Genomic DNA, 15368 nt, shown 5'->3' with positions numbered 1-15368 from the left:
GAGAGTCGATCTACCGCCCGGTACCCAGCTTTCACAGTTCCCTCGAGCGTCTGAACAGAACCGTCTGTGTAGATGGTGGTTACTCAGACTGGATATGATGCGATAGTCTCTCTGGCTGCTTGTAGTAGCCGTGTAGGATCACTCTGCTTTGTTACCACTGGGTCAATAAGCCACTTCCGTATCGTCGGCATGCCGAGGGCCTCCATCGGGAAGAAAGAACCCGACGGGGAAAGAGCAGCCGCTCCACCGGCAGATTCGCCTCTCTGACGGTTTTTGAGACGTCTACTGTCCTCCCAGTTGTCGACCAGACTTCTGAGTGGGGATCCTTCTTCCAGCCTCATATATCTCTCTTGAGCTAATATGACGGCTCGCTCTCTGCGGTGGTACGTTAGCCATGATATCGCCAGCGGCAATTGGCGTTGTCCTGAAAGTTCCACAGATAAGTCGTATGGCTTGGTTCCGAACAGCGTCTAGGCTTGCTAGAGACGTTTGCGAAGCCCAGACCTGAACAGGTAGACTGTAGACCAAGTGAGAGCGCACTGCATTCATGTACAGTCCTCTCAGCACGTCCGCTCTCGCTCCCTACTTCGTTCCAGCTAGTTTCTTTACGATGTTTAGCTTCTCGGAAGTTGTTTCTCGCACTTGTTGGATGTGATCGCACATAGTCAGTTTCTGATCGAGGATGACCCCGAGGTACTTGGGCTTTTTATCCCATGCCAGAGCCTTGCCATCCATCCGTAGCTCGACTGGTTCATTCAACATGTCACTTCCCAGCGTAAACCAAGAGTAAACCGACTTCGAGTGGTTTACCTCAGGGCTCCATATTCTGGCGTAGCAGGATAAAGTTGTTAATGCCTGATGTAGAGTGCCAATTAGCTGCTGGCGATCTCTTCACGACTCCCACAACACGATATCATCCGTAAACAAGAGTTTCTGACATTGAAAGAGGTCCGGTAAGTGCGACATTCCTCCAGAAATAAAGAATATGTCCCAGCCCACGTCCACATGCTAGACGACAGAGGATAATGGTCAGTGGGGCTGAAACTCGGGACTATCAAGACGAATCACTTGACCCAAGGATATAGTAGACTTTATACTAACAGTAGATGAAAATGATATTTTTTTAATCTTTAAACACTAATCTTTTTTAAAAAAGTGAAAGACCCATCAACCATTAAGTTCTGTTACATTTCAGTTAATGTCTTATATTATAATCAAATGTCTGTAATCCAAATTACCGAAATGCTATAAAAAAAAAATAGATGATATGCAAATTTGTAATCAAATCTAATTGGAGTATTTCTTTTTTCAGAAAAATATACAAGCTATTTTAAAGACAATAACAAATTAAGAGTAAAATGTTTTTGTTTTAGTGAAAACTAGTCACCTAAAGTAAGTTCCCTTCTGAGCTCTAGCGATTAGTTAGGCAGATGATGTAAAACTCCGTTTCTAAGGCCAAATGTTAACAAGGGTGTCATGTGGCCAGCACAAAGACCATCCACTTTTATTTTTTCCTAACTAATGTCCAGTACCCAGGAGTTGAGAGAGCTTAGTAGAGTCCTAAGAATCCCGAAGATCAACCTACCAGTATTTACCAGGGTTAAAACTAGAGACCACCCCCTCTGTTTGGACGCCAAGCACTTATCACCCAGCCACCACAGAAAAATCAAAACCATTTGTAAAATCACTACTCCAGAGACTATAAAGTACATACAATTGAATCAAAGCAGCGATAATACATACAATTCTAAACGATAGCTTAGTAATTAAATAAATACAACATAAAAATACACACAACTATACAATCAGAAAAATACGTCAATAAGTCAAGCTTTTCAGCTTAAATTAGTATGCAATTTTTTTTTTAAAGTATTTCTATGAAACTTGTCTTTTTCTATATCTCGTCATTAAATAACTTTGAAAAATTCAACAAATATAGAAAGATAAAGATACATTCCATCCGCTAAGACATACGTAGATAAAAACTCCTTTCAAAGTTACAATTCAGACGTAAAATTTCTGGTATCAGCGTGGAGGGGCGATGAGTTAATATTGTCGTTAAAATTAACTTTTTTTTTAAGGGACGTTTTTATTTGATACGATAAGATGAAAAATAATATTTTTCACTTTGAATGTGAGACTCCTTATTAATTTATTTCATTGCATTAATCAAAATTTAACGGGCAAAAAACGTATTGTTATGATTAATTAACTTGTAATGTGTACATTAATGTTATAGTCTTTTGAGTGAGTTATATAAAAAAACATGAACCAGAATCACTTTTTGTTTCGGTCAAATATACTCATATTGTCTTATATTGTGACATTATATTTTCCAATTACATGCGAAGCAACTACAGGCAGTATCAAAAATTTAAAGTCAGTAAATTCGGTAAGTGAATGACTATTTTATATAAACCTGTTCTTTTAATCTTGTTTTTAATGAAAGTTACAATCATGACCTGCTCCTGATGAAAAGGAATTACTTGTCTATTTATCTTTAAGGTTCATTTACGTTTAGGACCAGAGACACCAAGTCAGACATAACTTTACCAAGAGATGTTTCCACTTCAAGGTTTAAAGTTATATGTTTTCTTAGGACTCTGGCCTTCCATATAATTCCTACGGTCATGAGTTCATAGGAAACACGACTAAAATAAAGTAATACATTTGTTAAGTCCTAAGAGTTGTTGAAAGTGGAAAGCAAAATATGTCAACGAATATTTTTTTGTATTTCACTTTGTTTGAAAATGTCTAAGCTGGTTTTGTTTGTTTTATAAATTTTGGGTGTTCCACCAGAAATGAAGAATGTGACCTAGCCACTAACCACCTGCAAGATGTCAGAGGATAGGGAGGCCTGGGTTGGAACTCGGGACTATTGAGACGAAAGTCGAAGCGCAATGCTCTTAAAAGCTTAATATCAACAGTAGATGAAAATGATAAAATCTTTAACCGCTAAGAAAATGATAAAATCTTTAACCACTAATAGTTTTAATAAAAAATAGATCTGTCAACCAATAAGATCTTTTATATTTCACTTTGTTTTAACATGTCTAATATTATTAGCAGATGACAGTGATATCCAATTACTTGATGACAAGATATTGAAACACAGACAATAATATAGAAAGATTTCTTTGCACACAAAATAAACAATTATAAGTAGTAGTAACAAAAATACAGTAAACGAATTTGTTTATGTTTAATCTAGTAATGTTCCCCTTTCAAACTTTGCGAACTCTAAAGGGCAGATGACGTAATGGTCATCTGTTTCTGTGGCTCACTGTTAACGAGGGTGATATGTGACGAGCACAACGACCAATCGCCTTTACTTTTCTCCAGCCAATGTCATGTAAACTGGGTGGACTCTGGGGCGCCCTAAAAGAATCCCAAAATTCAAATGATTATTTAAAAAAAATATAAAGAATCCTCATTTCGATAAAATGAAAAAAAATATCGAGATTGATTACAATAAATTGTAACAAAAAAAACAACAATGAATACAGGGTGTGTCAAGAAAATGTATACACACTTTAAACTGTCATAGAAAATGTATTTCCCGTTCTACAATGCTAAATTTCTTGACATGGAAAGTTTAATGTCCAATGAGAAAAAATAAACGTGATTAATGCGAATAATGGAAGTTTGAGAATGTTGCTGCGGTTCGAAGACAGTGGAGACTTGAGTATGGTACAGAACCACCTTCAAGGTGAACAATTACACGTCTACGAGACAAATTCGAAATTCACGGAACAGTGTGTGATGTGCATAAAGGTCGATCAGGGCGACCTCGTACAGCTACAAGTGATGAGTCCACAACTGCGGTCTTGGAACTGTTTCAGCGTTCACCTCAAAACTCGTCAAGGCAAGCGGCATGCATTCTGAGGCAAGGCAAGTTTCGAGTGTACATTCCAAGGCTGGTGCAACAGCTAAGTGACGACGATCCAGATCGAAGGTTAGAATTTTGTGAATGGTTGCAGGAGAGGGTGAGACGTGAACCGGGATTTATGGGTGGCATCATTTGGTCGGATTTATTTTTCGAATTCTACATTTAGCTTTCCATGTCCAGAAATGTAGCATTGTAGAACGGGGAATTGATTGTCTATGATAGTTCAAACTGTGTATACATTTTTTTGACATAATGAAAATAGCATTGGTAAAGTAAAAATTACTAAAAAGGTAAAGTAAAAGTAGTTAAATAGCATTAAAGTAGCATTAGTTAAACCAATACTTAAATTTGCGTTAAGAGACTTAAATCATAAATATAGAACTATTTGTTTAAATCCGTTTCAAATTTAAATTTAAAATTTGTAAAACCTACATGGGAGCTATCGCATGCATAAGGGATACTACTGATATTCGACATGGTAATAAGAAAAAAAATATGATAGTTAGTTCCCCTGATCCGCATTGATGAAACACTAGGCTTTAATTGGTAAATATTTTGCAGTGGTCTTTCTGATTATTTTAATAAAATGTGTTTTCAAGCAGCATAGGATAGTAAGACAAAAAATGTCAAAATAATTTATATGAATGTTATTAATATGTCGAGTGAGTTATTGTAGGAATTCATTTAAAAAATAAACAGAAATGTAGTGTTCTTATAACTCCCCATGGCAAAATAAATACCATTTGACAAAATAATTATAAACACACATCAGCTTCTATGGCGTATAAAAAAATCAAAGATTACAAAAACAAAGCCTCCTCCCTTGCTCAGAGAGATCTTTAGAAATAGAAGTAATTCCATGTGCTTGAAAAAAAGAAAACCAAGAACAAGAATTTATGTAGATAAGTGCTGTTTGAGTTGCCTGGATCAGCCAGGAAAACCAATGATTTAGTAAAAATAAAAATCACTCATTAATATAAACTATAAACCTTTAGATAGAGTCAATGTCATAAAATAAGAAATACATGTTTTTAAAAGCAAATTTAAAAAATCATTTTGAGCATTGAATAGTTGTATATAGAGACTTTGTGCTCTAAACAGTAAGCATGATATGTTTCAGTTTTATTATTGCACACATGTTGAAATCTATAATTACATAAATTGAGTATTAATAATAAAAAAATATTTCATGGTATAAAAAAAGCCTTCCATAATAATGCTGATTGCTGATAAACCAAAAATGCAAAAAAAAAAAAAACTTATATCGGTAATGTTATTATATTTGCATTATATGGTAATAATAAATGAATTTTGGATGTTAATAAATGCTGCTTTGGAAAAATAAGAACCAAGATGTTCCATTAATCACATAAATGTAAAATTGAGTTACCAAAAAATTAACATAAATGCTTTAGTAGACTAGAAGAGTAAGTAATACTTGTCTTCAGTGCAAGAAATATACTCTTAGAATGATCTTATCATTTATCTGTCTTTAGTGGGTTCAATGGTTAGGTAGTATGACTTTGGTATTAAATAATATTTAGGTTAATCACTTTTCAATTGTTTATGATTTAATACTTGTGAATTGTGATAACTTACAAATAAAAACATATTTCAAAAAAAAAAAAAAGCCCACAAAAGAGGCAAATAAAGCCCCAAAAAGAGGCAAAGAAAAGAGGCCTAAGGATTCCTATGATGATAAAGCTAAAACTGAATAGCGCAAATTCTGAGGTTTCCTTTAAAAAAAAAAAAAAAAAAAAAATCTGTTGAAATGATCAATTATACATCGTTATAATTGATCTGGATATAAGAAAACTAAGATATTGAATTCTTATTAAGAAAAAAAAATGGAAGGGGGAAAAAGCCAAACTGTAAAATAGAAGCAAGTTAGTTAATATTTGGTTTAGTTTAACTGAAATATGTTGTGACAGTCGCCAGTATTTTCTTGTTGCATTGAGGACAATGGGAGAGGTTTCCGGAACATTCCTGGCAGGCATAGAGATCACCGCACGGTAAGAACAGAGACTTGATGGGATTCTTGGAGCAGACCTTACACTGCATCAACGCCTCGAGTCTTTTCTTTTCTTCTTGAAGTAATCTCACTGTTATGTCTTGCACAGCCTGAGGTCCACCTTCAGAAAACGAAATAGAACCATTGTAAACAACGTCAGAACCACTGGTGGAGAGCTTCACGATCAACTATACAGTGTCAGGGGCGCGGCGGCTGAGTGGTAAAGCGCTTGGCTTCAGAACCGGAAGGAATCTAGGGATTTTGAATATTCGGGATTTTTAGGGCGCCCCTGTGTCAACCCAAGTCTAATGGATACCTGACTTATGTTGGGAAAAACAAAGATGGTTGGTCGTTGTGCTGGCCACATGACACCCTCGTTAACAGTCTTGTAAAGGAACAGATGACCTTTACATCATCTGCCCTGTAGATCGCAAGGTTATGGGTTAAGGGTTATTTGCTTTTATTTTATACAGTGTCAAGGACACTAAAAGAAAGGTCAATGTCGGTAACTAAATAAGAGCTACAAAAGGAAGAGTCTAGACAATTCATGCTGCAGTGCTGCGCGCGCTAATTCTCATTAACCTTTTAAGAAAGAGCCTAGCTCTCAACACGTCCATTGTTCTGTACACCGATTACACCAAAAAGCTAGCTGTTTATGGAATTGTCGCCATTTATGAAAATCTCTAATAAGTTTGATCGGCGCATGTAACCTTTGAACCACAAATATATTTAATTGTATATTACGACAATGAAATTCGGAATCCCAACAAACATCTAATCTTATATAATGCAGACGTTACTTCAAAAAAGAAGATGATTACGTCCTACGCGTCATGCATTTAGTCATGCATATTGACCAATGACCTAAATTCTTCTAAGTCATTGGTTTTCCTGACTAGCTCAGGCAACCCATTCCATGCTCTAATAGCACTAGGGAAGAAGGAGCATTTGTTCAAATTTGTCCTAGCATATGGGACAAGAAATGTGCCTTAATCTTTGTGTCTTTCTGAATATTTTATTAAATTTTGTGTTTTTGTATTTGAAGATTATGCTTCAGTGTTTTATGTATAATTGCTACTTTACTTTTGAGTCTTCTGTCCTGAAGGCTTTCTAAATTTAGTTTCATTTGTTAATGTTAGAGAAAGCTGATCATCTCTTTATTAGTCCTGGATTGCGGGCACATACCGGAAGAAAGAAGGGGGAAAATACTCCGGCGTCTTGTGATGACAAATGCCCAACCTGTGACCTCAGCTTTGTTTACAAGGATCAGCCTCTTTAGTCACATGTGAAGTTAAAAAAGATATATACTTATTCTATATTCTAGACGTAAAATGGGGGGGGGGGCACAGTGGTCGAATGGTTAAGCGCTTGGCTGCCGAACTTGAGGTCCTGGGTTCGAATCCCGATGAAGACTGAAATTTCTAATTTCGGGATTTTTAGGGCGCCCAACTGGCGGGAAAGTAGAGGCGGTTGGTCGTTGTGCTGGCCACATAACACCCTGCTCGTTAACCGTTGGCCAAAGAAACAGATGATCTTAATATCATCTGCCCCGTAGATCGCAAGGTCTGAAAAAGGAAACTTTACTTACTTTTACTAGACGTAAAATGCTACAGAGATGATATTAATATATATTCTAAAACGTTTTGAAATCTATATGGGATTGAAAAAATGACAATGAGTTGTAAATTTTATTATAAAGCTTTTGTCCACTCTGTCCCTGACTGTCTGCTACATATTTTGATCACGTAATTTCTCCCACACCCATTCTTAGATCAAGTTGAATCTTTACACAATTATTAAATGAACCAAACAAAACATACGAAACGGCATGCGTCTCAAATAGCCACTGGCAGCTAAGTCCAGCACCTTGTCTGCTCTTCTGGCTTAAATACTAAGCCCGGCGAAGCTGCTCTAACTGAAGGAGTAAGAGGGGGATACCTGGCGCCTTAAAGCCTGGAGCTTCAGGCAGGTGGAGCTCGTCATCCTGATAAGGCGATTCACCTAGGCGAGGGCTACTCTAATTTCAAACCACTGCCTCAGAAGACAACTTCAAGGAAAAATTAGGAGTGAAGCCTCCTAGACGGCAGAATCAATTATGGTACTTTGATAATCTTCTCGTGTCAGATGTAATGCGAATCATTCCTTTGGATCCCATTAGAAATGTCAAGCGGTGGACGATGTCGCATGGGACAAGGAATGCACTATATCCAGTAGTTCAACTAGTAGCAGTATTTTTTCTTTCGAGTTTTGAGGAGCCAGATGTTTATTTCTCATTAATCAAATGATTTCAATAATATTTTAATTATTTCTAAAAATATATATTTACGGAGATGCAAAAGAAAGATGTCCAATGCAATGCCTTATATTTCTTAATATCAAAAAAAAAGATACTCCTGGGTAGCTTACCTTCACTCATTGCAGTCCTCTCTGTTTTCAATGAACTACTGGTTTGGTCTGTAGATTTTGAGTTTATCTCCCCTGCTTCAGACTTCTGGTCGATACTACCTAAAGTAAATCCAGAGGTCACTGAGTAGAGCACAGCTTCGAAGATGCGTTTATTAAAAGCAATATATAAAAAAAAAAGGTAAACTGTCTCATTTTTACTTTTTATGCACTTTTAAATTTTACGCTTATTAACATATTTCATTATAAGTTTTTATAACCTTCAATACATTTTGCAAACGTTTGCATATTTTCATTCGTCTTTACAAACCCAGAATTTTACAAACCAGTTTCAAATTTAAATATTCATATATGTTTATAGTTTATATATGTGTAATAACTATTGACAAATAATTTCATAAACGACACACTTTTTAAAATAGAATAAATATCCATTGTACAGCTGTGGAAACATCAATGAATGTAGGAAATGAGCTCACTGTGGTCATGGGTCAGTTTTAGAACCCCTGCAACATTTGGTGACAAGTAGTCACTTGACTATTCCGTGCAGTTAGCACGAGATTTTGTTTGGTCGGAAACTGACCACGAGGTGAACACCTCTGTTGATCTTGGACTCTTGTAGAGAGAGGAGCGTTGTTATCTCCTCAATTATAATATATAAGCATTAAGTTATTACTATGGTGTATGCTGTTCTTATTTCCTTGGATTATAATTGGTGATGGCTGAAGTCGCCAATATCTTTTGTGAATTATTTCATATATTTTACGTAAATAAAAACCATGTCTGCTACCAGTGAGTCTATTAATAATTCTAAATGTTGTGGTCGGAGAGTGCAGTATGTTTGTGTTCCTACGCACCAGCAAATCTAGTGCGTGTGAGAAATTATTTAATTAAGAAAACAAAGAACATTATAGTAGTACCAGAAGAGGTATCCACAACACACAGAGGCAGACCAATTCTAGACCGTCCAGGCCTGTACAAATAACCAGGTCGTGGCAGTCAGCAAAAGAAGCCCATATTTTTATCGGGAATAGGTCGGGGGATAGCTGATGGGAAAGGGCGACACCTTGAGCTACGCAACACCGTCCCTAGTGACGCCACTGCCTACATATAAAGTTAAAACGGTATATAGAACTTTATGTACGTAAGAAGTGTTTACGACATGTTAAGTATTTCTGACATATGAACGATTACCAACATATGAACGACTACCAACATATGAACGATTACCAACCTATGAACGATTACCAACATATGAACGATTACCAACATATGAACGATTACCAACATATGAACGACTACCAACATATGAACGATTACCAACATATGAACGACTACCAACATATGAACGATTACCAACCTATGAACGATTACCAACATATGAACGATTACCAACATATGAACGATTACCAACATATGAACGATTACCAACATATGAACGATTACCAACATATGAACGATTACCAACATATGAACGATTACCAACATATGAACGACTACCAACATATGAACGATTACCAACATATGAACGATTACCAACATATGAACGATTACCAACATATGAACGATTACCAACATATGAACGATTACCAACATATGAACGATTACCAACATATGAACGACTACCAACATATGAACGACTACCAACATATGAACGATTACCAACATATGAACGATTACCAACATATGAACGATTACCAACATATGAACGACTACCAACATATGAACGATTACCAACATATGAACGATTGCCAACATATGAACGATTACCAACATATGAACGATTACCAACATATGAACGATTACCAACATATGAACGATTACCAACATATGAACGATTACCAACATATGAACGATTACCAACATATGAACGATTACCAACATATGAACGATTACCAACATATGAACGATTACCAACATATGAACGACTACCAACATATGAACGATTACCAACATATGAACGACTACCAACATATGAACGATTACCAACATATGAACGACTACCAACATATGAACGATTACCAACATATGAACGATTGCCAACATATGAACGATTACCAACATATGAACGACTACCAACATATGAACGATTACCAACATATGAACGACTACCAACATATGAACGATTACCAACATATGAACGACTACCAACATATGAACGATTACCAACATATGAACGATTGCCAACATATGAACGATTACCAACATATGAACGATTACCAACATATGAACGATTACCAACATATGAACGATTACCAACATATGTACGACTGCCAACATATGAACGATTACCAACATATGAACGATTACCAACATATGAACGATTACCAACATATGAACGACTACCAACATATGAACGACTACCAACATATGAACGATTACCAACATATGAACGATTACCAACATATGAACGATTACCAACATATGAACGATTACCAACATATGAACGATTACCAACATATGAACGATTACCAACATATGAACGATTACCAACATATGAACGATTACCAACATATGAACGATTACCAACATATGTACGACTGCCAACATATGAACGATTACCAACATATGAACGATTGCCAACATATGAACGATTACCAACATATGAACGATTGCCAACATATGAACGATTACCAACATATGAACGATTAATAAAATATTAAGCGTGATTCTTTACGTTACCATTTCGACTCCTAGACCAATGAAGTTCTTAATCACGGAGCCCACTTATCTTTATCTCTATATGTTTAGTTAATTTCTGACTTCATTCTGAGAACAAGGTCTGACTAAACCAGATCTAGTATTAAAATCTGAGAAACCTCGATTTCATAAGTAGTCGGTATCTTAAATAGTGAATATATTAATATGTTAATATTTCAAAAATTAGTATGTAAGTACACTATTTATTTTTAAATGATATGTATGTGCTATGTTGTTGTTTATGGTTGTTGATTTGTAGCACCAAACTGCTGGTAGGCAACTAAACAGCAGTAGGCGAATTATATCTTAATTTATAAAACAAAACATGCTCTCTCAAAAGCAACATGCTACCTCAGAAATTGTTCATAGTTCATTTCATTTGGTTGTCCTATTTTCCGTCTGTAGACATCATGGCTATTGTTCTCTGTTGTAGACACATGTATTATACATGTCCTCACATGCCAAACGATGCAACAGGGATTTTTACGAAAGCAGCCGTCTCCTTTTTCCAGGGAAGCCTGGAAGCCAAAGAAATCTCGGAAAATACAATGCTTTATGTTTGTGTTGGTGCGTTTACTAGTTGACAGATCAGCGTGAATCTTTATTGTTCTGTTGTTGTTATGTCCAGTACTATATACTTAAAACTGGGCTAATCAATGCAAACAATGTTCCTGGACATCACTCAGTCATCACGTTGCGGATGAGGCGTGCGTTCGGCGCCATTGTATACAGGTCCATAGGAACTTTATTAAACTGACCGTTTTTCCACATCACCATCGGAGAAAGCTCCACAAGTTGGCAGAACTCCACCGGCTTCCAGATGGTAACCTGTCATTGGATCAAGATTGAAGCCAAACAGCCTTGCAGAGAGCTCATGAGAAATTTAGTGGACTAGATATAAGTAGGTTATGAATACAAGCATGTCTGGTCTGGTGATAATTTTTCCCCAATGAAAATTCCGGACAACTAATCTCCACCAGTTGACACCGAGAAGTCCTGGAGTTCTGTTAGAATCACCACAGACTGAGAATATAAAATACAGCATTGCCGCAGCTGTGACCTACATAATTTGCAACATCCAGGGCAAGCATAGCCATTTTCCGCAGGTTTTTTTTTTAAGCAATCGGCAATTGTCATTCAAAATATTTGGCTAAAGGGACATAATGTATTGAACATGATGGTAGTAGGAAGAAGAGAGAGACACTGATTTCAGCATAAGCATCCCTTCTGTTTCGTCAGTTATTATTTTAGACATATAATAATATTTAATTTTACACAACAGAACCACATCTTTTCTATGACGTAATACGGAAAAACGGATTTCCATGATCAGTAGATTCAGTGTAATTGCTTAAACAGCATCAATCTTCAACCTAAGTGAGTTCATTAACAAACGCACAGGATATTGACTTAAATGCAATGCAATGTCCCATGATACTTGCAAGTAACTACGTGAAAGTGGACATCAAAGATTTTGGTACTCAAAAGAATATGGCTTGTTTTTAGATACTTCTAAAAATGGTTTACTGGTTTATAAATATTTGATTAGATTATACACAAGAGTAAATATATTTATAAATTTGAACTAAAGTGTTGAAACGTATTTATAATACCTGTTATATCATTTTACTTTAATTTATTATATATTTTATAATATTTCTAAAAACAAAAAGGGTATTGGATTATCACAGAACATTTTATCTCAGTGGATTATCTCCTTTTAAGAATATTTTCTTTTTTATTTAAAATAATATTTTGTTGCAGAACAAAAAATGTGTAGCCAATATTTTTTGTTTTTGCAAATTATATCTTAAATAAAGAAAATGAAAAGCTCACCAGCTGTTAATTTTTTATCTGGCCAGCTAAAACTTTAACAATTTACACAACATTATCTGTGGCCCTTGTCAAGCAGACCCTATTGTACCATAATTGTATTCGATTTAAAAACGAACAAGACATTATAACAAGAAAAATATCAAAAAATCTCTAAGAAAAAACAAAGCTTAACTAAAGGGTAAAACTCCTCCCTTAAAACTATATCTATCAATAATGTACAAGTTATTTCCCTTATTCGATATAAAACAAAATTATTAATTACCAATTATTAACTTATTAATATTTGTGTTTTTTTTTCAATTGATTCATATTATTTAGGTACAATAAATAATTGTTTAAAGCAGTGATGCCCAAAATACGGCCCGCATCTGGTCCCGCGACGTGGTTCCATCCGACCCGCCGAAATGTCGCAGGTCGATTTATGTTGGGCATCACTAGTTTAAAGTATCAACTTGATCGGAGAATGTGTATTTAAAGGGATTAAGCCCAACAAATTTAGCCATATCTCTAAAGGATTAGCTTCCCTTGTTGGTATCAAACGTAATAATTAATTGCCAGTAATTAATTGACTAATTGTTACTTTTTTTTTTTGTTGATTCATGTCTTGTCTATGCCCATGAATAATTAGGCGAAGTTTCAACTTGATCCAAGAATGGGTGTGGGAGAAATAACGTGTACTATTTTTAACAGCCGGTGAGTTGAAATAAGTTTTGTCAATTATTACTTTAAATCCTTGGTCGTTGGTTTTTAGTTCAAAGTAGCTAACACAACTAAACTCATGCAGGCATATTATATTCACTATCTAGACCTTGAAATAAACATAAACAAACTTCTTGTAAAACGCAACCGAATATAACTTTAATATATCATTATACACAGTCTCAACTTGACAGTAGGTGTGTGTAGAAATACAGAGGAAATGATCATTGAAACAATATATAACCCACTCAAAATACACAAGCCTTTTCCGTTGTATGTCTCTTGCTTGCTCCCCCCTCTTCAACTTTCACACAAATATTAATGAACTCGTGATTACATCAGAATCTACTCAGCCTATACAACCAAAACCATCCGCTCACCTTTCCTCAAAGTTACATCAAAAACTACCACATACGCTTCATCACAATTTTATTAACAGGCTTTTTGAGGCCATTTTTTTTTTGTCTAACATCATGTGTCTCGACACATATATAATATATATATATATAATATATGCGACATACCACTCGTTTGGGTAGCTAGCTAGGTAGATAGATAGATAGATAGATAGATAGATAGATAGATAGATAGATAGATAGATAGATAGATAGATAGATAGATAGATAGATAGATAGATAGATAGATAGATAGATAGATAGATAGATAGATAGATAGATAGATAGATAGATAGATAGATAGATAGATAGATAGATAGATAGATAGATGGATGGATGGATGGATGGATGGATGGATGGATGGATGGATAGACAGACAGACAGACAGACAGTAGACAGACAGACAGACAGACAGACAGACAGACAGATAGATAGATAGATAGATAGATAGATAGATAGATAGATAGATAGATAGATAGATAGATAGATAGATAGATAGATAGATAGATAGAGACAGACAGACAGACAGACAGAGAGACAGACAGAGAGAGAGAAACAGAGAGAGAGACAGAGACAGACAGAGAGAGACAGAGAGAGAGTAAGAGACTGAAAGAGATCTAGGTACATTACTCAGTGGGATCTTATGCAGTCTCGTTGTGTGTTGAGAGAACAATTAAAACCTTAGAAAACATTTCATTCTAAACAAACTTGAAAAGTAGAAAAGGGATGAAATGTTTAGTTTAGCTTTATAAACTTTTTTTCTAGAAAATAAAGTATTTTAAAAAGTGTTTTAAATGTTACCTGCTGACTCCTGTGACTCGTGAGAGTCCAGTGTCTCCTGTGATGGCATTTGAAACCCCCCAGGCCTGACATTGAAATCTGACGCTAACAGTTTGATCAGGAAATGACAATTGGGTCTGAACCTCTGATGTTCTGTCACCACATCGTCTCCCAGTTTCCAAGACTTCAAACCGATACCACAATAGTAACATCTCACACAGTCACTGTAACCTAAACAAATTGTGATTGGGGCGGGGGAGAGTGGGGTGAATAAGTAACAAACGAGAAAAAATATTTCAACTAAGATTTGATTTATTCAAAATAGCGGCCACCTAATCAGCATTTCACACTTTAAAGTTATTTGTTTAATGCAGGGGCGCATTTTAAACGTACGGAGATATTATAAAATTATTCAGTCTGTGATCTGATCTGAAGGCTACCCCAGGAATCCGTCTTAGCCATTACCTCTGAGACACGTTCGACTTCGTCTCATTTATGCAGATGATCGAGCCTCGCATGAGGCTTGAGGGACATCCTCTCCGACAAAATGAATCGTGCGCGCCCTCTCCCCTCCCCCCCCCCCCAAGACAACATTAACATTGACGCCAATACGAGGAAAACGCAGTGACATTTTCGTATAACATGGTCTTACACC

The 15368-nt window shown here is 35.9% G+C and overlaps 1 protein-coding gene across 4 annotated transcripts in view; it reads right to left on the bottom strand.

Moving 5' to 3' along the window:
• Positions 1 to 3187: 3187 nt before the first annotated feature.
• LOC106078852 (uncharacterized) overlaps positions 3188 to 15368 on the bottom strand; it is a 33257-nt gene continuing 21076 nt past the window's right edge. For 3 of the 4 annotated variants that reach the window (XM_056032493.1, XM_056032495.1, XM_056032494.1), the window contains 4 exons: positions 14735 to 14944; positions 8307 to 8405; positions 5803 to 6021; positions 3188 to 3378 (listed from right to left, as the gene is read on the bottom strand). In XM_056032493.1, coding sequence (XP_055888468.1) covers positions 3329 to 3378; positions 5803 to 6021; positions 8307 to 8405; positions 14735 to 14944 — 578 coding nt within the window. In that variant the 3' untranslated portion in view covers positions 3188 to 3328. Of the gene's footprint in view, positions 3379 to 5802; positions 6022 to 8306; positions 8406 to 14734; positions 14945 to 15368 lie in introns of those variants that run through there. The other variant, XR_008778468.1, reaches the window with a different exon arrangement.

This window comes from Biomphalaria glabrata, chromosome 6, assembly GCF_947242115.1.
Source record: "Biomphalaria glabrata chromosome 6, xgBioGlab47.1, whole genome shotgun sequence".
Classification (NCBI taxonomy): domain Eukaryota; kingdom Metazoa; phylum Mollusca; class Gastropoda; family Planorbidae; genus Biomphalaria; species Biomphalaria glabrata.
This window is presented reverse-complemented; position numbering and strand designations above follow the sequence as displayed.